The sequence below is a fragment of the Chlamydotis macqueenii genome, chromosome 16 (assembly GCF_036417535.1).
Source record: "Chlamydotis macqueenii isolate bChlMac1 chromosome 16, bChlMac1.mat, whole genome shotgun sequence".
Lineage (NCBI taxonomy): Eukaryota > Metazoa > Chordata > Aves > Otidiformes > Otididae > Chlamydotis > Chlamydotis macqueenii.
Window position 1 is genome coordinate 8,010,190 of NC_141571.1, and position 26,680 is coordinate 8,036,869.

At 42.2% G+C, this 26,680-nt stretch overlaps 1 protein-coding gene across 1 annotated transcript in view; it reads right to left on the reverse strand.

Moving 5' to 3' along the window:
* Window positions 1-513: 513 nt before the first annotated feature.
* The window catches only part of LOC147598711 (uncharacterized), a 143,879-nt gene continuing 117,712 nt past the window's right edge, over window positions 514-26,680 (reverse strand). The window contains exon 4 of the mRNA XM_086761073.1: window positions 514-601. Within this exon, the coding sequence (XP_086617199.1) occupies window positions 590-601 (12 nt within the window). The 3' untranslated portion in view covers window positions 514-589. The remainder of the gene's footprint in view (window positions 602-26,680) is intronic.

The following is a 26,680-nucleotide window of genomic DNA, read 5'->3' on the forward strand; positions in this document are numbered from 1 at the left end:
ACAATAGCAAAATGTCCCAATTTATCTGCAAAACAAATTATAAACCTAAGGACTATGACCTCTCTGCTCTGATTCAAAGCCTATTAAAGACAATGCAAAGACATCTATTGACTCCAGCGTACTTCAGATTACAGTGCAGGCTCTTGATCAGATGGAAAAGAGAAGGAAGGCCACTAGAACTTAAGGGATGGGAGGACTAGGATATATATTAATGGGAAGTAAAAACAGCCTTAAGGGATGCTGGAAGCAAGACTTCTCCCAGGGCTTGGCTAGAATACACATGTTTACGAACTGGGCTTTTGCAGTTTCTTGGCTCATCCTAGGAAGAAAACAGGATGTCTTAACCTCTTAATGTGAGTTCTGTATTTGTAATGTGCAGTACTTTTCATACCTGAAAGAACAACGCAGTTCTGCTTTCATGGCAAATTTCCCAATGATTTCATTGTGAACACAGCACAGCTCACATCCTCTTATTCTCTGCTCTTGGGTCTTTTTCACATCTTTCCATGCTGTGAGGCTTGACTGGTCCTCTCCCCACTCATGCTCATTCTTGATCTGTGTTTCTTTGCCACAGGTAACAGCCGTTAACTCATATTTGTTTCTGTAGCAACCAAAACAGAAAAAGAGGAAATTGATTCAAACACATCCATTCAAGACATCTCCTGCTTACAGTGACAACGTGTTTTCTCCTTGCTTTTCACCATAAGCCTTACAGTCAAGTTCAGCTGCTCTCAGATGGGGCTTATGGAGGAGAACAGTGAGCTGGACAGTCCCAGCTGCCGTACTTGCAGAAGTCTGTAAATGTAGCATCTGATCATCCCAAAGCACAAACGAAAAAAAAAGGAAGAAAAGAATGAACCAAAAATGTATTACTGTTTTTGAAAATGAAATCTCATTACTTCACTACGTAGCACTGCTATTTCAGTATTGTGGTTTTCAGAACAGTACCAACTTTGTGGTCCTTCTTCAAGTATGTACTTCTCTGGGGTTGGTACCTACGACTGCCCTCTCTGCCTTTCAAAATCCTCTTTTAAATTAACAAAATGGTTCCAAACAAGTGGCAGGCTACACATAAAACCTGGAAAGTTTATCTAAGAACAGACTTTTCCTAAGTTATTTCAGAGTCTTTATCAAAATAAAAACTGCAAAGATGCATAACCATGATCCACTAGTAACCATGTCATCTCTAGTTCATCTGCTATCATGGTGCAAAATGAGGGAGCTTGAAGAAGATGAACACTGATTATATAAGGAGATGCTTTGGGCTGTGATCAGAGATGGCTCTTTCTTCTGAAAACATACGCAACTTGATTCACTAGCAGCAGTGACAAAAAAGATGTTTTGGTTCATAAGGAAATGCTTTGATTCAAATATTTAATTTTGCTTTAAGGATTTCTAAAAATATAATTAAACTAAAATAACAAAACTGAAATGGAAACTCTGGATCCCAAAGCTAAAATGTTTCACTTAGAAAATGCTAAAATTGTGTAATTTAATTTGTTTGGAATTTCAGGGTGATATAACTAAAACAGTCAGTTGAAACTGGTTATGGTTCCCAAAGCATTTCAGTTTTCCTAGATTTGAACATTTTGGCTAAGATTATCTGACAACAAATTATGGGAGGATGTTACTGTGAAGAAATAACATGCCATCAGAATCAGGATTTCAGTGTTACCGAATGCAGGTCTATATTGGCAGCTTACTGCACTATTTCATCAATGACGTTTCCAGACCTCTCAGCTGAAAGGGGGAGTGTGTACAGTAAGGAGTAAGTCACGGTTTGCCTTTAGTGTATTGTTAGCTATGGCAAAGTTACACCTCAACAAATCCTTAGACTCCACTGGACAGAAAAATACCATGCACGTTTGTGATACCACAGAAATAAAGTATCAGAATTAAAACAATGGTTCTTTTCCCTCAAGATTTTCTTTAGGGCTGTCCTCATAATGAATCCTAGGCAGGTAATTTATTGTTTACCCACATGACATTTAAGCAGCATATTTAATACCGTTGCAGTTCACTCTTTAAACTCAAACTTAACATTAATCCAACAATTTTTGGCAAATAAAAGGCAGCAATGGAGTGTCAAAAACTCAAGGAGACTCCGATCTTATTTAAATGGTGTTGCTCTCAAAAGCTGGCAGCATGAAGCGCATCTGTTTCAAATGTTTCTGTTAGGAGCTGATGTTTATGATCGCTCTCAACTTGGCAAGAAAAACACTCTTCTAAACATTTACATTTCGCATTCTTTAGGACAGTTGAAAAATGTTGTCTTGCAGTTCTCCACGCTGCAGAAAGGTTGTGAGGAATGTTATAGTAGAACGTTAATGGCCATGTACTTTTCTTGTTCTTTGATTTACTGTGTGGCAGTTTTTATAAGAGCTGTGTTCTTAATGTTGTCTGTCCTCATTTGAGTTTCAAACAACATGAGCCTAGGTTTATTTTTCTAGCTAATAAAAACAAAGTAAATTCATTTATTAATAATACTTTGTACTAATGTTACAGTCACCATTTGGAGAGTTTCCCATTTGAATATATTCACTATATTCTGTTGCAAAACTCCCAGCAGAGCCAGAAAATAAGCATTTTTCAAGAGATGCAGTCGGAGAAGGAGGGGCTGTCGTTGTTCTGTTTGTCCAGACAATGCGGCCGAGTTCCGGTTTGCCTGCGACGCTGATCACAATGGACAGACATCAGCAACAAAAATAATAATGTAACACAGCACCCCTGGTCAGTCCCTCCGGCTCCAAGGTAACTACTTCCATGAGTAACTGCCACGTCTGAGTAAGACCTTTGTATTCTGGCTGCTGTGTGTCAGACAGCATGGGCCCCGGTGAGCTCTGGTGAGCTCTCACAGAGTGCCGTGAAAGCCAGCTGGACCTGTACCTGCCTACTCCCTCGCACACAGATTTCCCAACCTGACCCAACCTAATAGCATCGGGGAGAAAAAAAAAAACAACCAACAAACCAGCATTGGCTTTGTTCTTCACCAAGAGCACTGTTTTCAAAGCAATGTTTTGAAAGTACAGTTGAACTGTAGATTAGAGGTGCATAAATGTATTCCATCTATCCCATTCCACAAATCACTTAAGGACATGTATGACTCTTCCTGACACAGCTAAACAAATCGCTGAATTAGGACTGATGCATGGGATATGATGAAGTCCTAAACACTGCCAACTCCCAGGAAGGTCACTGAAAGTTGATGGTACCTAGGGATTACAGGATTGAATAAACAGGAGAATGTATCCAGACAAATAATTTTCTATATGCAAATCATCTCACTGCAGTGTTGCAATCAGTGGGAGTCCCCAGACTGGACTGCTGCTGTGGGTAAGCTCACTCATGGTCTGAGGATCTGCAGAATCAGGCTTGGTGGTATGTGCTGGATGCCTGCGCACTATCATTTTAATTCAGTTTGCTAAGGTGTGTACAATCCCTGCTAAGGTATACGTAAGCCACAATCGCAGTGGCATCAAGTCAGCTGCTTCAGCGCTGGGGCATTTTGCTGCCAGTTGAAGAGGCGAGATGTGGAAGTGGCTTGTCCTATGGCACGTGGATAAAGAATAAAATGTACTGTATGCCTTGCTGGGAGCAGTGGTAGAGAACTCAAGGCAAGGGAATTTTACAAACTGTGAATACAAATTGTAGGTGTGAAGTCTTAATTGCTGTTCATAATTAGGCAACAATACAAACAAACTGTACGCATATAATGCCCTTCACCAGAGGAATTCCGGTAACTTAGAAAGTTTACCAAAGTCTCATCACAACATGATGTTGTGACAGCATTATACAGAGGCCCCCATGAAGCAGCCGTAACTACATTTGTCTGGGCATGGCAAAAAGCCATGCACTCCGTTCTGGCAGCGCTCTGCTCTGAGTTAGCCGAAGGTTTATGTCGTTCAGGGAGGTGCTTTTATTTGGTAGGATCAAAGCTGGGTCTTGCTGGCTTACAGCAAACTTGTTTGGGAATATTTGCAAACTCATGGAAACAAAAGACAATGTCTCTTGGCAAAACTTTTTAGTGTAATTCTGTGCAAGAACACTCTCGTTTCAGAATAAAAATGGCCACACAAAGACTGACTCAGAACTAACTCCCTGCCAGCCTTTAGAAACTGAAAGTCTCATTTTAAAGTTAAAGGCACTTAAAAAACCCCCATGTTTTTATTTAGCTTGTTTCCAGTGTGTACATCCCCCAGAACAAGCATGCAAAATCCAAATAAAGTCAGGGGAATCTCAAGGTACCCAGTGACAGTTGCCTCACTTCAAGAGAAGCACCCAAAATCAAGTAGGTCAATTGAACCTCGAGGTGCTCAATGCCTCATTCCCAGGCAGACTTAAAAATTAAATATCTTTGAAAGGTTCTGACAATGTTAGCCTAAGTGACTGGGAGAGAGGATGAAGCTAAGGAATTCCTGTTCTCATTGGCAAGTCCCCTCCAAACAACTTGTTATCAATCCCTGATCCATATTCATATAGACAAGCATACACGGGTCTCTTTAGGAAACCAGTTACACATCACAAATCATAAGTTTAATAGAATCTCTGTATAACCAGTGTCTTGAATAACAGCAATAACTCTGTATAAAGAAATGAAGGGAGCAGCTCAGAGTGGGTGGGAAGCAGTAGCTAGCAGGCTGGCCAGGGGGAAGGGAGAAATAATAAGGCAGCTGTTTCCCAGGAAGGGCCAGAAGGTGTATTTTATGACAGAGGTCACACACCTCCTAGTCAATTACATCTAAACCCAGAGGAACCACTGGTAAAATATCCATTGCTGCTGGCCTTGGTAAAAACCAGCTAGAGATGCATCTATATTATAAACCCTAGTTTCTAGGGAATAAAAGTATGGAGAACTTCAAAGAGTTGCCCAAAGAAGGACGGAGCATGGTGTATGTTCAGGACTGGGACTAATGGACCCCAGTGCCTCAATGTGTGGACATTCTTTGAGATTCCAGGGAGGACGGCTTAAAACACTGCTCTCTGGTTGCAAAATTTAGCCAGGACTGGAATAATTTTTACTTGTTTACTTTACATTTTACTAGTTTACTTCCTCTCAGTCTAATATCTAAATGTTCAATTTTGTTACTAAACAAACACTTGCTTTACTAGGAGGCTTATCTGACGTTGGGGGTAAGGTAAATCAAAACAAAGGTATGGTGTTACAGTTCCATGGAGATCATAGATTGAGTCAAAGATGCATGTGCAGGTAGACCCTGAGAACCTGTACCTCAGCACAGCTTCATAAGATTCTCCAACTGGGAGTATTTTTTTGCCAGGCTGCAAAGAACCAGTGCAGGAGCTGGGACTGCCAAGTGCCAAGTTTACAAAGGCGATCCCTTTACTAGGCACAAACAGAACCCTTTCTGGGGCACAGAGAGACTCCTCATAGCTTCCCTAAGCCATGGTGCTGTACAATGAGTAGACCAAAGTCATACCACGGGTTTGTGACAAAGCTGAAAAGAATCCAGACTGCCAGCTCCCTGTCCTAAATACCAAATGTAGTCCTGCCTTCTCCTCTAGGATAAAAGCATAAGGACAAATGTTCTAAAAGCTTTTACAAAGCAGCGTGGATTTTATCGTTAAAAGGAGGAAACATTATCAAAGGATCAGAAAATTCCACAAAGTAACACAACAGTTACTATTGCAAAACTCCGGGGGATCTCTTCTGTGGTATAGAGTTATTCAGCAGCTCAGATTCATAGCAGTATTTCTTCGTCCTCCACAGTCATAAATTCTTTTTCCTGTTTTGGATAAATTCAGTAAGCTCAACTCTTTTGGCTTCAGTGAGAGCCAGACCTTGCCTAAAATGTAATATTTTTATTGTCCCCTCTATAGAACATTTACGCTGCGTTTATCAGGTTAATTTCTTTTTTCATTAGAAGCTAATCGCAATGCCATTAGCACTGCTTTAATGTCATGAGAATCACACTCTGTAGGGTGCATCCTATGACTGCTTCAGAAATCTCTCCCTGTGGATATTTTGTCTCTGTGAAATAGTCTGGTTCCAACTATTCATCTTTGCCAAGAAGAACAATGTTACCAATTATTCCTACAGTGGAAAATAAATCAGAACAATCATTTGTTTTCTTGCAGCTGGTTGTACATATCCTTCATCACAAGAAATTTAGCTATGAATTAGAAAAATTTCCTTCCACCTTCCCAGCCTCTTCAGTTTGTGCAGGATTCATGGTATGCCTATGCATCAGATGAGTTATTTTACCTGGGAGGTAGGAATTGCTCCAAGTTCATACCTGCTCAAGATATAATTCAGTTTTATGAAGGAGACTGGTATAATGCCTATCTACAAAAAATCTGCAGCAATTATTATGTCGAGCACAGAAGAGTTAACAGTGACGCAGTAAAAGAAATCAAGAATTTGAAGGTGGTTTTGTGGAGAGAAAAGATCTGTCATTAGTGAAAAGGAGTTAGGTGAAATTACTGAAAGAACATTTCTGATCATGCAATCAAGGAAACAGAACAAAACTCCAGGGCATAGAGGGATCTGTGAGTACTACCTTGGGGAGAAGGTACTAGAGATACTTCTTCAGATAAAGGCATATCAAAATTCAGTGCCTGAGCTCAGAAACCCCAACATTCCTATTAAAAATACTATCAGCTCATGTTCATGGATTGGGACGTGAATAGCTTTAGGACTGCGCTCTCATGTTCTGCTTAAACATGGAATTCATGAAAATAATTCAGATGTGCTGTTACCTTGAAGGTATTGGAAATCAGAGCAGATTTTAATGTGATTAAAATCAGGCTATACAAAGGGTAACCCTTCTGTGCACACAATTGTGGAAATCTGCTCCTAAAGGGTTTTGCGTCTCTTTTGGCTTTGCACAGGAGCTGCCGAGGTGTTGTCCGAGGTGCTGAGTCCTCCCGGGTCACTGGGGAGCTGGAGGAAGCTGCAGGTGCTCCACGCCACCGAAAATCGCGTCACTGGCTTAATCATCAACACAGTTTTATTACCAAGACTTGCAGCTGGTATCCAATGAAATCTGAGACAGCAGTTAGAGTCCTAAGCAACTAGTAATACCTGTTTTTCTAGAAAATTAATAAATGCAAATGTTAACTGTTCTAAATTCACTTCATAAACAAGTCACCTGGAAAGGTTTGTGGTTTTCATTAAAACAGAGAATATAAATAGAAAAGGAAGTGGAAGTCCTGATACTTGGTGTTCAGTAAACCCCATAATGTGGCCAAGGTTTTGCAGGGCTCTCTGGGCATGCAATGAGATAATTAGCAAACTGTCATTGTAGTCTTTCAATCACTATAAAATACATTTAAACGCTTTCTAAGTGTGCAGCCCATTAGTGACCAATGAAGCAACTGCATTGATTGGCTGGATCCTGCATTAAACAAGGCAGAGCACAGAAGATGCTGAACTGCATGGCGGGCGTAAGGCTGAGAAGCTCCAAGGAAGTGATTTTGTTCTGAGACTGGCAAGGGATGAACACTGCAAAGTGCCTCATAAACACAGAGGCAATGAGTGCCTATACATATCCAGTGTCCATTCACACCCCATGATTTTAAGGCTAAGTGAGCAGAAAAACTTGAGATTCATTCCCTTTCAGTGTAAGAAACTCTGTGTTGCATTGAGTCTCCGTATTGTTTCCATTTTTGCCTTATCCCCAAACAATAGCTTGCTGTCCTGTAATATGCAGATCAAACCCCAAGCAAAAATTTTGTGTGACTGCTCAGTGCTGAAAAAGCCATGATTCTCCTGAAGTCCTGGCTCTAGGAGACAAATGTGGATTCCCCTGGAAATCTGCCCTGATCTAAATGTGAGTATGGAAATGGGTGTTATTGCCTGCACTGTGTTTGTGTTCAAACTCTCCTTTGCCTGCAGTTTCCAGATTTTTCCTATTAAAATTAGTGTGAGATTATAAATTTAAAGGATCTATCAAACAACTAGGCATCATCTTGATGATTGAAATCAAGTCTCATAGGCTGAGAAAGTTTGAAAAATTATGCACTTGCCTCCAAAGGAAAAGGAAAAAGGACATATAAAGAGAATAAAACTACTGTACCGCAGGTATGTCTCAGCAAAACTAACTCAAAGGGTAGATTGCATTCAGAATCTAGACCATGAGTTAAGATCTCCCCAGCTTCTCCAGTGGCCTAGACATGTGTCACCTTCTACATTCCTCACCAGTTTCTCAGGAAGCAGCTGTAATGTGCAACCACAGTTTCCAGCCGTGAAGCCATCACGTGCGCCCTGCTAAGTCTGGCAGAGTCCAAGCGATGACACTGCTTCGCATTGCTGTGTGGACTGCAGTAAAACTTAACCAGCGCGAAGCATGCTGCGTCCTCCTGGAGTTATGCATTGGAAAGGACTCTGAGTCATCCTAATTTGCATATCCCTTTGCATCTTGGTATTAACAGTCAAGAGCCATTGGAGCCAGCGAGAAAAGCCTCATGTTTGCGCTCTCCCATGCAAATACCTCTTCTCCCTATATATTAGTTACTGTGTGTGGGTTCTCTCTCTCACTCTCGCTTGCCATATGTGTGGGAGTTGATGGCATCAACTTTATGAAATCTCAACACATGCCAAGAACAGCTGGAGAAGTTGAAACAAGTTCTGGGTGAGGTGAGTTTCATGGGCAGGGACTGAAATTAGCAATGGTACCGTGGCTGCTTGCCATCCCGGGAGTCTCACATGGAGCGTGCAGGCTTTGCTCGCTCCAAGAGCAGATTCTCCATGGAAAAAAGGATTTGATTTGATTTAGATAATGACAATGGCAGAGATAACTGAATTAGAAGAATCTCTTCACCAGGAGACACCATTTCTGCACCTCTTCCGTGACTGATTCGTTATGTAAATATAAAAATTTCATAATGAGTCTGAGGTAATTAATATCTTTAGCCAGCATGTAGCACTTTTCATCTTCAAAATGCTTTACTAACATTAATAATTAATCACCACAACACTCTGGGAAGGTTATCATCTTAATCAACGGGTAAACTGAGGCACAAACATTTAAAGTATCACAGCCTGCCAGTGGCAGTACTCGTGTGTTCCAGCCTGGTGCTCAGCATGTCACAGTGCGTGGCCGAGCCACCTGATATGCTTTGTGATAAGAAGGAACAAACCAAGAGGGCATTCCAGGATGAATAAAATAAAACACCCTCCAGACTGCACACAGAGCAGAAACTATTAATCACTGGCTGCTCCCTACAGGTCTCTGTGTTCTCAAATCCAGGACGCCTGTCCTCCCCTTGTAATATCTACACATTTCTGTTGATCTTTCTGCACGCTCCCTTCAGCAGTCCAACACTGTTCCTGATGTGACAGATACACCCTGGCCTCTTTTCTGGGTAATTTTAGAATATAAAGAACAAATGATACGTCTGATGAATTTTAGTGTTATAAATTGTTTAAGAACTAGCATTGGCTTTTGAAGCACTTTACACATCTACCTCAGAAGAATTTCCACCTTTTGCCTCAATCTCTTATACAGAAACATTTGAGTCCTTTGAACCAAAGTTTGGCCTTAAGCTGTTAATTTTTTATAATCAAGTCTTGTTTAGGCTAGTAAGCACAGCTTTTAACTTATCAATTGTTGCCATTAATTCCACCTGGACATCCCCACTGGGTCATACACTATGGCTTAGGTGTGTCATTCCCAGACAAACCTGGGGAGAATTGTGAAAGAAGTGACCTCCCTGCCCAATTCAGAAAATGAAACTTCAGCACAGCCTACTAAATACAGAAATACACATGGTACATCTGAAGAAAAGTTTGCTTTTCTTGAGGCTTCACAAGAGGGATCTGTCAAATGTGGCAGGCTGTCATTAAAAACAGTTAACCTAATCAAAAATCCTTTTTCTCTTATTTCTGCCTAGTCAGGTGAATATTAAATACTGGATTTTCCAGGGGGAGAAAAAAAGAGGAAATCAGCATCTATGTTTTCATTCAAACATGTGTATGAAGGAGCAAGTACAGATTCGCCTTCGTGTACCGAAAGTATGCATGTAATTAGTATGACTGCACAGGGAGTCATGAGACCTGTATACACGACTGGCCACCTGCATGTCATCTGGGTGCCTGTCTGAGTAGTGACACTGCTTGTGCATGCAGCCCTAGCATTCAAAGGTACGGAGACACACATTTGTCTGGCAAAGTGGACTTGTGAGAGCTGCCATTCTCCTAACCTCACGCTCCCCAAGAGTTCTGTTACCTGTTAGGACAATACTGCCCATTGAACATGCAGGTTTTTGTAGGTTTTTGTGCCTGTTTTGTTTAGAGTAAACTGGTTGCTTGTGATGTCTTAACTCCTAGCATCACCTCCACAAGTACAAGTACAATTCTCTCCTCATCACTCCCAAACCTCTTTTGTGCTTTCCAGAAGTGGAGGAGGTAAAGAAAAACCCTAGTTCCTTTGAGGTGGGAGCTCGCCCCAAGGGGGAGGAGAGGGAAGCTGACCTCCAGTGCATTTACTGATTGTATTTATTTTTAAAGGCACTTAGCCATAAGTCTCAGCCTATGGCTCTGCTTCCTGCAGGCACACCCTGCTTGTGGCTGTGAAGGTACTCACTAAGCACTAGTAACACCCAGCATTTATATAGGGCTTTTCATCTTCAAAGCACTTCCCGAACATCGTTTAATTAATGAATCCTCACAGCCCTCTGTGAGGTATGCACAGTTATTACCCCCACATTTTACAAGTGAGGAAAACTGAGGCAGCGATTAGCTGAGGCAACACTGTGGGAATTGGGATTAGAGCTCAGGAAAACTGAGGAGTGCCTGGACCCCCATCTCACGCAATGATTGCCAGGCTGCCTCGTTGGGGAAGGCCTGTGCTGCCTCACTTCAACACAGTATCTTGAACAGTGCTGACCCTTTTGTGCATCAGCAACATCTTTTTCTTCAAGGTCCACATAGGCTTTCTGTGTGGAGATATGGGAAAAAAAAATATTTTTCATCTTCTAGTAACATTTCCAGATCCTGCTGTCACCCAGACAGGAGATCCAAAGGAAGGACTGAGGCTTCAGACAAGGACGGCTTCTATTACCTATAGCACTACCTAACACGTTCGGTTTTAGCGCCTTCACAGTGTCTTTAAAATGACATAGAAGGGAGACTTTCACCCAGAGGTCTCTGAGTGCCTTATGGACAAAAGACAGTGTTGCAATCCCAAATCACAGTAGGGCTCTGTGCAGACTCTCAGACCCACTCAGGCTTGGCCTCGGCTGAAGATGTGATGATTCACGACCCTCAGCCCACATTCATGAAAGTTCAGTGAGTTTCACTCACATCCTCCTCAATAACTGCGGGTTCCTCCCTTGAGAAGCCCCAGGGTATCCCAGTTCCCAGCTGACATGTGGAGGACAGGAGCAGACTTCCTGGTCATAATGGTAGCGGGTAGGGTGAGAGAGGGCACCAACGATGGGAGTTAAACCTGGATGGTTCAACCTCGTCAAACTTGAACATCCGAGAGAACCTGCAGGGCTTGGTTCCTTTCCAGCCCTCCAGGGCTCTCACAGCCCTAATTATTATTGTTGTTGTTGTTATTATAACAAAACATTCATACACTGCCATAAAATACAAACTAGATAATACACGTTCCTTGCCTGAAGAGCTCAGGCTCTAAACAGGCTGGACCTTCTGAACTGGATCCCTCAGGAGACAGGGAAGGCACAGCCCTTTTGGAGCAATTTCCCCTCTCAATTCCTTTCAAGTGTGGCTGGACACTGGGAAGGGATACGGGACGCAACCATAAGCAGCTGACCAGGCAGCATCAGAAATACAGCACGCTGCTGTGGCTGTGCCTCAGCTCATGTTCTGCTGTGCACAGCATCTCTGGAAGAAAGGTGGCTGGCAGTCACACTCACAAGGCAGAAGAGGACTTGGGGGGAATGGGATTTAATTGGGGGTGCACTTCTCAAATCAGCTGCAGCTCAAAGCTGGTACTTGGAAAGCAACGTCCAGCCCGCGGTTCCTGGCGGGGTAGCAGCTCCCAGCTCCTGCCCAGTTCTCACAGGTGCTATCAGGGAATTGCTCTCATTCAGCTGGTCAGAAAAGCTGCCTCTGTCTGAGCCAGACGTGTGGTATCACCTGCAGAAATGCAGCAGGAGCTGCTCCATCCTGCTCCTGTACAGGACAACCATCCCACAGGTGTTGTTTCAAATGCACCATTCCACTAAACCGAGGTGGTGGAATTGTAACGCTCAAAAGAAAACAGCAGCATGGTAGCACACAGGGTGCTGACATCTTCACACAGCTGACTGCCAGGAAGCACTGGGGAATCTGTGGTTTGTAAATGCTCTTCTGACTGAGGCTGAAGCCATCTCTCCCCTGTGAGGTCCCTTCTGTTCCCTCCTAACAGTGTTTCACAGTCTGATCTTAAATGCCATGAGATACTGAACCAAGGGAGAAGTGGAAAATGTTGCAATTCCTAAGCTGCACTTTGAAATGAAATAGTAATACTTGTAATTAATCTCTAATGAAAAAAAAAAATCCCTGCTTATTCCAATACAGACTCTTTAGGTAGTAGCAGAGCGTCAGGCAGGCTTATTCAGCCTCTGGACAGACTCACCCACACGGCCTAGCATCAACACGCCCTGTGTACACCTCGCACCATTTTGAACAACAACTGCACCAAAACAAAAAAAAAAGACAAGGAGCACTTCAGGTCCTCTGTGTGTCTAAGCACAAGAGAGGGATCCCTGGTCAGTTTTTACTAACTGAAGGCTCTGAGCCAGAAACTGTCCCTGCATCCCTCATAAAACAAGCAAAAAACCCCAGCAAAATACATTTACAATGAAGGAAACACTTCTCAGAAGTGCTGCTGTTTTCACTCCCTCCAGTGCTCTAAGTTCCAATGTTCTAACGTTCTCTGACCATTTGGTCACAGCAGACACTGTTGAAATTTTTAAACACTTAATCTGACCTATCTTAGACCTGGCACAAACCCAAGAAAATATTAAGAACAGAGGCACACATAACATATTATTAAGGGATATAATGTTAATGTTCTGATTATTATTGAAGTCTATAGCAATTTTCGTTGCAGAACTTAAGAGGCAATGGGGAAATCTCGCTGGACACTCAGCGTAAAGGCTCACATCACCCACTGCCTACCCTTAAACCACAACACTGCTGCTACTTCTTCCCATTCCTTCTCTCCAGGCTCCTAGTCTAGCCCCCAGCCAGGCTCTGTGCTATCCCTGGGGGAATTTGTTCATACACACAGATATGTTGATGACTCAAGTCTTAATTTTCCCCAATTGATCTGCCTCTTTCTGGTCAATCCCTCCCAGCCTGCCGTGTTCTCCCAGACGCCTCACTGGCTACACCAGCTGAACTCCCTGCCTTTTTTCTCATGCCCTCCTTTCTCTATCCCTGCCACCACGCTCTGCCCATTTCTTGACAGTCGCCAAAGGAGCCCTTTTTCTTAACTGCCTCTTTGTACCACAGCCCCAACAGCTCCTTGCTGTTAATCAACCCTTTCTGTGCAGTGGACATCTCTTTAGAGCCTTGACACACAGCATTGCATTTCAGCAGAACAGCGAAACATTTATTTTTTTCCCATTTGCAGAAGGTGATCCAGACAAAATGGCTAATTTCTAGGTTAGCTCCTCTTGGTTTATGCTTCCTCCTGTAGCCATAGTTGTCAATCAAGCTGAGCTTAATCTTAACTCAGGCATTAACTTGAACACAATTAATTCTTGGCAGTAGACATAAAATGCTATGAGCCCCATCTCTCCTGATGGTGATAAGGCTGACTGTCAGGACAGGCTCTGCATTTGCTCCTTGACTTTAGCAAGAGCTAGATCAAGCCCATACAGACTAATAAAACAAATGACATTGTTGGCATTAGCAAGTGCAACTCTAAAAGAATCAATTGATTTCTGTCTCACTATGCCAATCAGGACTTGCCTTGATTTATAGAGGTGGCTGGGATTCTCCTATCATTTTTCAGGATATCAATTCAAATTACAACAATGAGAGAATAAAAAGCATAAATCTGAGGCATATGGCCTCCCCCTAAGGGAAGGTGTTTGACAGGCTGCAGTGTTAACAACAGCCCTGTGGCCAGACACATGCCAGATGGTCACAGATGTGTCCTGTTGCCATCTGGGTCAGCATAGTCTCGCCCTGCCTTCCTCTGCCTTGTTTCTGTTGCCTCATTGCACTTTCCGCATGGCATTTTCAGCCTTGTTTTATCTCGTTCCACTTATGGACCTGACTTGTATGGCTCAAACTAAACCTTGTTAACTTTGCTGGGGTTCATAGTGATTCAGGTTATGAGATGAGATGGCCTGGGACAGACTGTCACCAGTTCAAGTCCGATCCAGGTTATCTTCATCTTGAGGTTGAGGAGCCAGCTGGGCCATCTGTCTTGCACCACTGGCAAGCCTGACACTCACTGTCCCACTTCTCTTCCCTCATTTTTCTGGCTATCTATTTTTCTCATTACCCTTATCAAGAGAAGAACTTAACCAACCTGGCATACCAGTCTGATGTACTTAGCAGATTGCGGTGTGACTCAGTACAACACTCTTCCTATGTTTTCACACATAAACACAGTCAGTGGATGAGAAGACAGTGAAAAGAGTGCACGGTGCATCATGGAGATTGCAAAACCCTGAGGAGTCAACAGATCGGAAGGTCGCTTGCAGAACAGGTCCCATTCCCCACTGAAATGCCCTATTCCTTGTTTGATTTGAACAGTCTTAAGTTTCCAAAACATCTGAGATTCATTAGGTTATGCACAGGAATATCCATATCATGAAAACCCCTGCAAAGGCACATTCTAGTAGCAATATTTTGGCAACCATCCTGAAGGCTGCCATGTATTCAAAGACTGGTGTAAATTACACCACTAATTAAGCTAGGGCAAATATTTTGAAAGTGATCTATAGGCAGAAACACATTCACACTAACCATCCAGTGAAGAGTCCTACACACAGACACAACTGATGCAGGGGATGAAACGGCAAAACCTACCCAGGTGCTAGAACTATGATATTTAAGATTGATTGCCTTATTTCTCCAGAATTACAGCTTTTGGTAGAACGCTTAGTCAAAAGGCCATCTCTTCCCATGGAAAACTAGGAAGAATATTATTCTGCCCTACATTGAAAAGAGTCTTTACCTAAAATTTAATTTGATTTGTCCTACAAACATGCCTCAAGTTTGCACTGTTTTAGAGTCTCTTTCTGGATATCCTGGGAGCTAAGGTGGTTGGTGCATTGTGTACTGCATCGTGTAAGGTGTTGCCTACTTACAGTTTGTATATTATTACAAATACATTTTTCAACTGACTGAAAAAAACATCAATAGAGTCTTACTGATAAAAAAGCTTTAGAATGTACATGGAGAAAAATGTCTCGTTACAATTTTACTGCAAATAGTCTTGATGACATTTATACTAAAAAGCTCTGTCTTGCTAAGATTCATATAGATATGTTTATATCTAACATATTGTATATTATTTCAATGTATGAGCTAGAGGTATGCAATACATCATATAAAATATCTCCTCTGAATAAAGAAACACCAAAGGAAATCCTATAATCAATTAATCAAAAAATATCCTCCCTGTCTCTCATAAAAATCAGTCTCTAGGAGTTACTTCTGTAGTTCCTCCATGGTAAAGGAGTATCAGAAAAAAACCTTTCTATACTCAAACATGGGTTAACACTCACTTGATTGAACACGTTGGACCTGTCCTTCCTTGTCTGCATTGCTTCTCAAGGGAACACAAGCTCTGTTCCCTCTTCTGTGTGAGCCCATGACCCAAGGTCAGGCATGCAAAGGACTGCCCAGAGCTTAAAGATGAAAAATATAGTTAGGGGTGGTTGCATCCCAGGTCTCAGTGGAACGGGTTGAGTCCTATCCCATACCACAAGATGACGGGGGCAAGCTCCACATTTTACTGTGTGACAGGCACAGGCCTCAGGCACCGGACTGCAGACAGGGAGAATCACATGCTTCTTGCCCTGCACAGTGCAACAGGCTTTCTCCAGCTCCCTGTATCTGGTATGTGGGACCACAGAATTGGACAGACCCTGACATGCTGGGTTTTGTGGTCCAGCCCAAGAGTGTGGAAAAAACTCCCCAGGAACTAAGAATCCTCACAATTCTCACTATGTTCCATTCTCTTCCACTTTGATGTTTCTGTCTCTTACATGAATGTTGTTATGTATTGCTTGTATATTAAAAACAAATAAACATGAAACAAGACACAGCTTTACACAGTTTTGCCTGTTAGAAGGGAATGAGAACAAAAACCCTACAACACATACTAAGCAATTTCATTGCTTATGCAATTAAGTCTCCAATACCTAGGGTACATCCATAAATTCAACTAGAACCTAGCAGAGATAAACATAGTATATTTTCTGTTTTGCAAGCATTATCTTATATTTGCAAAACAACGACCGGGAACACAAATACAGTCTAACAGACTAAAGTGTTCATAGATCTACTACCCTTCCCCAGACAGAGTAATGTTTAAATGCTGTATTCCAAGATTATAGGACATATGCTCAAAAATGTATTCTAAACTAGGATTTAAAATAGGTTCTGTCAAGGGCTTCGTATGGCCAGTGGTAACTGTCCTCCTGCCTGAACTCCAGGTGAAAGTGCTGGGACAGCTGTACGTGAACTTCCATCTTTGAGGAACAAGTCCCACTGTATTAAGTGTCACAGATCTTGTACTGCCTCCTTAAGAAGTGAATTGTGGAGTAGCACAAGGAACTAGAGTGTTGAGATCTCATGTACTGCATTGGCACCTGGGAATCACTAGGTGTATGTCCACAAACAGCTAATGCGGCAGAGCAGCCCAACGTCGTCTTACTTTTACTACTGAATTGCTCTGAGATCTTGTTCATCTTTCAGTATCTCATTTGGTCCTTCTGTAGCTTGGGGAATAACACTTATCTGTTCTGCTGAGGCACTGAGGTCTGTAACAATAACTATGAACTGTTTGATAAGAGATGCTACTGAAAGGCAAAGGTGTATTATTGCAAAATTTTGTGGGTTGGCAACTTAGCTAGTGGCACTATATTGCCTCCAGAGCCCATTTGGCTCTGCACAACGAAATGAGAGTCGGGGGAGAGGAAATCAGGTCAGAGTTTTTGGCAGATCTATTCAAGGTAAGCATAATCCAGCTGATTCATTATGTGCTGCAATCCTGGCTGGCAAAGACTCCGAAGTAAAGTAGCCTCCAGCCCTATTGCAACTCAGCCTCTGTGTGTGGGTGTTGATGCTGCACATTAGGGAAGGGTGTCACTGGTGGATAAAAAGGGGGTGAAAGCTACAAAAAGGACGCAAAGAGCTTCACACAAGTGTGCAACATCAGCCGAGTGCTCACTGCTGAGCAGCCCGCTCTGAAAATGTTGTTCCTACCACCTACAAGACAAGACGGAAACCTTCTGAGAAGACCCTTCTGATGACTAATGTAATCTCTGTTTCATGAATCATTGGCATTGGGATGTCCTTGTGGCATAATCAGAGCTCTGGTTATTATACTCATTGATGATAAAACAAGTAAATCTTAATGAGTTGTGGGAAAGGAGACAATAGGGCCCTCTGCCAGGTCTCATTTACCTTGACAACACGCCTACACCCCAAGTACAAAGATCGCTATTGTTTATCCTGGGTATTTGTGAAGGGGCCAGACAGTTCTTCTCATTTAACTCCACCTGATGGTACTCTCCTTATCTCTGCCTTAGAATTTCTAAGGTACCTATCACTGTGGTATCTAAGCACCTCAGCTTTAGTCCAAGGTTAAATTTATGGTAAATAAACCACTTGGACAGCCTTTGAAGGTGAGAAACTGATATATAGTTAAATAGTGGTAAATCATCCAATTTACATTGTGCCTCTTCTTTGACTAAAAGCAGAAGCAAAGACTTTGTTGTTCATATTGTAAACAAATCCTCTGTGTATGATTCAGACACTAACTGGGTCTGTTACCTCACTAGCACAGCTAAGCCAGTCTGCCATGCCAGTAACACATGCCCAGCGTGAACTCAGCTTCTGTCCCAGCTGGACTGTACTTACACTAGGGACTCTCGTCAGCATAGCTGTCTTGGCCAGGTTTACAACTCCTCACGTTCCTGACCAGAAGAGTACAGCCGTAGGATTATATAGAAAAGAAAATAGGTATGAGAAAAATGGACCTATTCTGCTCAGCAATCCGTCCCCTGTGGTACTCACAGTCAGAGCTGCTGACCTCATTGCAGCTCCTGCCCTTCTGCTGCTGGCTAGGCTTGCAAAGACATAAACCAGTTGTGAATGGGCCAGGAAAGCTTTCACCTGGTGCATGCCTTATCTACAGCTTTGTCATCTACAGCTGCTTGGGAATTTTCAAAGAAAATTATTTTTGAGCAGAAGAAAGAGACCCTTACCAAGCTACGCTTTTGTGCATATTTTTTAGGGAGGTGTTTGTTAAGAAAGGCTTCCCAGACCACAGCTGGACTAGGAACAGCAGTGCCTGAACAGTCAGCATTCCAGCAGCCAGGCACTCGCTAGGAGTAGGGGAGAACCAAGATCAGCCCCTAGCACTTCCTCATCCCAAATGGCCGCCAGAATCACCAGGCATCACTCATACTGGCACGGGGTTTTGTGCAGAAAGCATGAAAAGATGTGAGCTTCAACTCAGTGTGAACACAGGAACATTCTCAAATTTCTGAGAAGTTTGTCAGGATGGCAAAACACTTCCCATTCAGATCTGGAGATAAGTGCGGATTTCAAGCAAGAAACAAAAGACAGACCCTGACATTTAGATCTCAGAGTGAGTTCCTTGCAAGAGCAACACGAGAAAAACATCTTTCTACTTGTCCTATAACTAAATCAGATCAGTTGCTGATTTATAATGCTGAGCTGGAAGAGCATTACAAACAGTGTCTTTTTCTCCCCTCCATATTGCCAGCCACAGGGAATCACAGCTAAGTGAGGGATTGTCTACTGTTTGCCTCTTTTAAACAACTTTTTCTGTTCTCACATGTTCTCGCCCTGTTGGCTTCTTTTGCTACTGTCAGCTGGAGTGCCGCTCCGTGACTCACCGTGTAGAAAGACAAATGACAAACCTTCCCCTTAGGACAGACAGTGTCACCTCCACAACACACCTGTGTCTGCTGGATTCACATCCTGAGTCTCCAGTTCACACTGGCCCCCTACAGTGACTTGATGCAAGTTTTAAATCTCATCTTTCTGCTGTTTCTAATTGTCTCTATAGGGGAAAACGATGAGCAGGGAAGAAAGTAAGGCATATACGGTAAGACCGTGGCAATGGTCATACAGAAAAGGTCTCAGGAGGGCATATAGAATCATGCTTTGGTAGGGAAGGTTGCATAATCAACCAGATGCTGTTCCATCACATGGGAACTGAATGGTCTAAGAAGGGAGGGGGGCTATAGCCCTGCAATTTCCTTCCTCTTTCCCTTAAGAAGTCCATCCCTAGGCCTGACTGCTTAAGGTCACTTCACAAATTGGAGGACTTTCTTCCCACTGTATCTTTATGCAAATAATAATCTCAATTGCGTTCTTTTCACACATTGAAAATAATTATTTACTGATAAAAGACACTCAGGAAGCAACAGCTTAACAAAAGAAGGTCTGAGTAAAAGGAACAAGGCTAACATGGAGACAAATACATACTGACCCTGCTTGCTCACTTCTCATAGAAGCAATAGCCTGAGTTCTCTTTTCACTTGCATTGAAGAAAACGAAGCAGCTCAGATAAGATTACATAGCTACAAAGCTTTCATAAGTGACAGGAGAATCTGATCCAGAAAAATAATTTTAGTGCTCTCCCATGGAGCAAAATGACTTTCTGGCTCCCCTCTAGCTCCTTTCAGCCACAGGCAGCAAACGAAAACACTCAGTTTAACCCACAGCAAGCTTTCAGCCCTCTAAAAGCTTCCTTACTCACTCATTACTGACACAGGATTCCCTTTGAAATCAGTCACCAAAAGTCAGCGAGTTCTACCTTAGCAAGGGATGAGTAACTACTAATAATGACACTTCCTCAACTCATCCCCCATCAGTATGCTAAAGGGATAGAAGCAATTTCTACAGGAATTCTCCCCCAGGTTACTGATGTGCTCCAGATCTTCAGTTTGACCTGCAGGGTGAAAAAATGCTGCCGCTTCATCCATACCCCAGTGCTTTCTGCCAACCTCTGTCAGATAGACTTAGTAAATAGTTTTGTAGACGCTCATGCTGTCACACAGTGTTTTTTACCTTCTGGAAGAATAGTAGCATGAATTCAAATATTTTGAGGACTTCGTTCAGCTTTCCAAGAAGTTGCCAAGTCCTTGGAAAACTCCAGCCATTGGCATGCTAGAAGAAGCTGCAAGGCACTGGCCATTCTGACAGTCAGTTACAAAAGTCTCAGAATGAGAGGGGGGCTGCTTTGAAGATATGGCCTCTAATTGCAAGTGTTGAACACTGGAAATCTGGATGTGGCCTGTTTCGAAATTTGGACTATCAGTACTTAACTACACCTGTCAGCTGGGGCAAGAGCCACAGAGCATTAGCAACAACAAGGCTTTTCTGGTCAAAGTAAAAAAATGTCCTGACTAAGCCAGAGTAAAAAACCAGCAAAGAATATGAGGGCCCTGAAAAACACCATGAGCTAGTGAAACCATGCAAACAGCTTAAATAACAGTCCCAGAGCATATAGCAAAGATCAGAACAGATCTAGGTCATTTCTGCTAATGGAGGACACAGTCTTCAGCAGGATCAAATCATATCAGAGGTAATCGGATGATTTAGAGTGCGACGCTGTTTGCTCCATAGGGACAGACGAGCGTATCATGACGTTCAAAACTCACCACCGCTTTCCAGGAAAAAGGTCAATGTCTGAATGGGGATGGAATTCAATTCTCACTTCTGAAGGCAGCTAGGATAGAGGCATACCCTACAGAAAGGTTAGTTTGCTGTGTCCGCAGATTGAGACTTCATTACTGAAGCCTTCTCATGCCAAATAAATTCACCAGGCTACGTACAAATCCTGAGTTGAGCACTTGCCAATTTGTGCGTGCAGCTGTAGATACATAGTGTGTAATTGCATTTGCCATCAGGGTAATTGTGCATGCAAAATTGTGCAATAAGTATTTTGTACACATGGTCACGGTTTTAACTATTCTTTCTTTTTTTTTTTTTTTTTAAGAATCAGGCATTGTTTGAACAAATACTCAGGTAAAATAGTGAAAATTATTAAACATTATTTTAACTTGCTTTAATTATAAAGTCACAAGTGAACCACAATACTATGCACTTAAATGACACAAAAGAGAGACACACCACATCACTGCTGTGTCATTAGGATCTGTTTGTACAATTTTTTAATTTGCCTGGAGAAAGATGGATTCCTTAGACAGAAGCTAATTTGTCTGGAATCTAAAGCCAATTAAACACTGATCAAAGTTACTGTGCAGCCCTTGGCAATTAACTTGCTATTTTTTTAGGATTTATTTATTTTTATAGTTGGGGAAACCAAGGAAGAAACCCTTCTGACACAGAAATCACAGATATTTAATGAAAAATCCACAACCATATCGATCTACATTCAGATACAAAGTAGTACTGTGTACTTGAAGAAAATATAGCACAAGACAGACAGATTCAGCAGATCAGATGAAGCTCAGTGATGAATTTCTCAAACAGAAGAATTCCCAGCTCCAATAAGAAACTGCAAGCCTGGACAGGGATATCATTACATGGCAAACCTGGACTCTCAACATATGTTCCATAATCCGAGCATTACTACAAAGCAAGCCAGGCTAAACAGTGTAAACTCTGCAAATTGTGTAAACTCTGTTACCTGCACTGACCCTAGATGATACCACTACTAGAAGTAAACATCGTCAGGAAACAATAAACCATGGCATTGCATCTGCGAGCAGGAGATACCACGGAGTACCCACAACAAGGCAGCGTCGTCATACAAGAGCAACCAATGCCATGAAACAGAACACTGCTGAGCATGGCACCTATTAGATGTGGCCAGGACATAATAACTGGATACTGCAGCACACAGCATAGTGCAGATAATAATCAGTATTATTTCATAAATACACATACATCTGTATACGCATACAGCTATACACACATACAGAGTATTGTCTGAAGGGAAGAACAGTTTTGCTAGGCACAGAGAAGTGGTTTTCTTTGAAAATGAAATGTTGTTATATAAGATCCTTGGAGATGTTAAAATAACCAGATACCTACAAGGGGAAATGTCAACAACAACAGGAGGGGGAAATAAATTTAAGCATCCTAGTTAGGCAATCAGTTCTATCACTAAGATGGGCTAGGTGAATTAGAGGCCTGTTTGAAACCATAACTTCAAATGTCCTTCTGAACCCCCTTCAGAGCTCAGCCCCTGTAACTGCTATGCCCAAGGAGTCTGGGATCTTTCCAAACACGCGTCCCATTTATCACAGAGGAGATTACGAGGCACTCTGGCCAAATGTCTGCTTGTCCAATGCTAGGGAGCTCCCAGTTGCTTTCAGTTCTTGGGTTGCTACTGGACCTCTAAGTTTAAGCCGATATAATTTAGTAAACTGATCCTAAGTAATGCAGAAATGGTACAGCCTTATCTTAACATCTGAAGTATAACTGCATCCAAAGGACACAATTCATTTAGAACAGATTAAAGAATCTCAGTGTAGGTGGAATCAAAACGAATACCTTCCATTTTTGCAAAGAGTTTGATGTAAATGCAGTTAAGGTTTCAACAAAGCAACTGAGGCAAAACCTCACTGTTGCATTACAGAACTGTAGTTATTCTGCTTTAAGGAGGACCTCAGATTTGCAACAACTTTTCCCTTGGCATTATTATTTTGCCACTGGTCTGTACACAATTAAACAGTATTCCCTGGATGGAAAAGGGCCATCCACAGATGGACAAGCACCTATATACATGCAGGACGCACATATACACAAAATCAGCCTCCTACACAGTCACATGTATAATACACAGCTTCCACCAAACACTGACTTACAGTGTCACACGTGAGCCTACAGATACACCCATATTTATTCAGAGTGCATGCACATAAACATATGCATCACACGTGTTTATGCACACACCTGTATAAACACACTTGTGTGCAAGCTTAGACACGCAGCGTTCTCAGAAATGCACATGGGTGCTCACACATACGTGCTTACACAGATACGAGCACACACCCTCGGCTTGCTCCAGGCACCACCATGAGCCTATGGCAGAGCCACAAAGAAAAAAGATTGCAAGGCAAGGAGTTGTCCCCACAGCTGAAACGACAAGGCCTGCCCTCCAGTCCTTCTCCGTAGAAGGGGTGGATAGCTGTGTGTAGGCAGTCACGCTCAGTTAGACACATATATGGGCACAGGCTTGAACCAGACAAACACAAAGCCTCACTTAGCCCATTATGCACTTTCCAGCGGTAAAATGTGCATGCCCTGCCGCCACCCCTCCCTTCTTCTAATCCCTTATTTGCACACAGCTCTTCATATCAATCTGTTTCAGTTTCCAAATAATGCATATTCACTTTTGTTTACAGCAGGGACACTGGCCGCCTTTAAGTCAGTCTTCATAACCATCTTGGCAAAGCCAGTCCCGTCTTGTTTGTTTGTTTTTGCAGTGACTGAGCGTGTAAGGAATATGGAGGGTGTAGGCGGCTCTACATGTCCCTTCACCTCTTGTGGGTTTTGGCGCATTCCTTTCATAAATACTCTCTTTCAAATGCAGGGGACAGGATGCTTTGTTTATATAATCACTGCTTTTTGCTGAAGCTCAAACCATCCCAACACATCTCTCTCCAGGAGGCTCCTGGAGGAGGTCCATGTTTGTAGGTTACCTATGACATGGACTCTGGGTAACAGCACAGCTTGGCAAGTTTTTGGAAAAGGACCTAACCTCAGTCAGAGCTCACTTCAGAAAGGCCTACTTTAAGCTGGAATGTGACAGTTTAACACCTGATTTTCTCCAACTTTCTCTTCACCTCAGCTGGCCCTGAGTCTTGGTGGATGCTTTTGGAAATGGAAGCTTCCCAGGACCAGCTCTGACTCTGCTGATTCCCATGACCAGCTGAGTGGTGGGAGTCTATCCAAGCTGTAAGGAGCAAGAAGTAAGAATAAGCAAGGATGAGTTACACACAGCCTACTGTATTAGCTAAAAAGGCTTTATTTACACAAAGAAGTTGAAATGCTTCAGCTAACCCCAGTAATAATATCCTTTTTCCTCTTCACTTCTTTTCCTCCTCCAAGGCATAGCTATAATCCTACCTTTTACTCTGAAAGAGCCATTTCCAATACCATTAGTTGTATGAGTTATTTCAGCATAATCATTTCATTTTACGTTTTCACACCCATACAACTATCTCCACACAAAGACTCATACTCAAACCCGTAAACCTCGCTGAATTAGAGCAGATGCTCTGCAAAGACCAGGCCTAAATTCACTTGCCATGGTAAGTTACACTGATAAAGACACCTTTACACAAGTGTAAGGAGAGTTATCCTTGCTTTAGCAGTATAACTTTTAAGTTATAACATCACACAGCATTTGCTAGCATTCAGTAATTTATCATGAATGTTTCATAACACTGAGTGGGAAGAAAAAACATGAAATAGTTCTAGGGATTTTTCTAGTACCACATTGCTAGGAAGATCTGTTTCCCATAGCTAAATTATAGACACAAACCAACCACGAACTTAACCACTTGAAGGGAAGTTGAGTACACAGCTAGCCAGGCCAAGGAGATGACACCAGTAACACAGGTTGAATGTCGCCTGTCAAACACAGGAATAGACAACAAGACAATTTTCATAGGTTTCAGTAATTACAAAACTTAAGTCTGTCCAGCATAGACTCAGGGCATTTCTGCAAATAGCCTGTGGAGGTTTTGATTAAAAAAAAAAGAGAGAGAGAAATGAGAAAACAATTACACAATTAAAGAAACAGTAAAACAAAACAAAAGGCCAAAATTCTAGAAAGATAGATATATATATTTAAAGCTAAAAGTTAATCTTTTATTCAATAAACACTGCTCTAACATCTGTTCTGGGATTACATACAAGTCACACACCCCCCTAGAATGCCTATACTCTTGTTGCTGCAGAGCTTACAGACCTTCTCAAATGTGCATCATCTGCAGTTGCAGTCAGAAACAGGGAGGTCAAACCAAGTCAGCACGATTTGTTCAAGTTCACTCAGACACCAATGACCAGGGAGGCAGGAACAGCTAAATCCCGTGTCAGCTCCAATCACTACGTATGGAGCAGCAGTGCATTTGTAGGCTAAATCACCTTTATTTATTTGCTGCATCTTCTAAGATACATACATTTCATTTTTATTCCTCAACTCAGCAACAAGTTGGAATTCCATTCATGATCTAACACAGCCAAATTTTCACAGCCAATACCTTAGCTTGCATCTGCTATACCAAAGATTCCCAGATGGTCTGCTATCCAAATAATATGAGGATCACTTAAGTCCATCATCAGATGACTTCAGCTCACAGACTTCATCTAAAAATAAGAAGTACCAATTCTCCATATAGACAATTCTTCACTGAGAACAGCAGACAAACAAAGTAAGAAGGGACTCCCATAGTGTGTATTCACACTAAAAGACTGTGATACTGGCAGAGCTGAAAGCAGTAGCATCACAAGCATCTTCTAACCTCTGCACCAGACCAATCTTTAAGATCTCTCCTTCTTCTAAAACAGATATCCATGGCATATTTTACTGAAATAACTACTTGCTTACAAATAGCATACTAAGAAGTGCCTCAGACAACAACAAAAAAAACCCCAAACCCAGTATTTCCATGTAGAGGAGAAACAGGTGGGTTAAAGTCCTTCAGAGTGTGTGATTGCTGCTTTCACAAGAACAGATTTTCCTAGTGAAGTCTGCTAAACTTCTAGACCAGTTAAGAAATTTTTCCCACTATTACTCCTCCTGAATAAAAACCTCCCAGTTCTTTATATACTTAAGGCCTATTCCCACTTATTTTATTCATACCTTAAGTGCAGCAGGATTATATACATGACCCAAGTGAGTCACATTTGGCCTTAGCCTCTTTTGTTATCAGGATGTACCCCATCAGTTCCAAGAAAAGGGTCCCAGAACCAATAATTAGTTAATTCCACAATCTATGAAAGAATGAGAAACTGACTCTAAACTCATTCTCAATCTTCCCACTTCGATTGCTCCTCACTGTCTTCGTAAATAGATTGTTGACGTGCACCCATGTCCACTTTCATTAATGCATTTAATTTGCAAGCCTCACACATGTTGCAGCTGACCATACCTGTATAGTCTTTAAATAATATGCTTAGTGCAATAACACAATCAGATTAAAACCAATAATTGGATTGCAGAGGTTTTAGGCAACCCTAGGGTCAGTGGGAAGGGATAACAAGATTGTTGTGCCATCTGTTTCAGCTGGTCAGAGTTGCCTTGGCTTGTATTCTGTTATTGCACCTCTTTCTGGAGGGCAGAAGAGGGAGATTATCTGCTGTTTGAGTTTTCCTTTTTGCCAGAGCTGTATCTGACACAAGGGCCTTGTTTCAACTATTGTAGCTGGCATTCAGTCTGTGATGAGCACAATCTCATTTGAAAAGAAGCACCAGAGGTTGTCTGAATCTTTGCTAATTAAAATAGTTCTATGGCATCTTCCGGGTGCCAAGAGCACTCTACTGTAATTACAAATATTAACAATTACC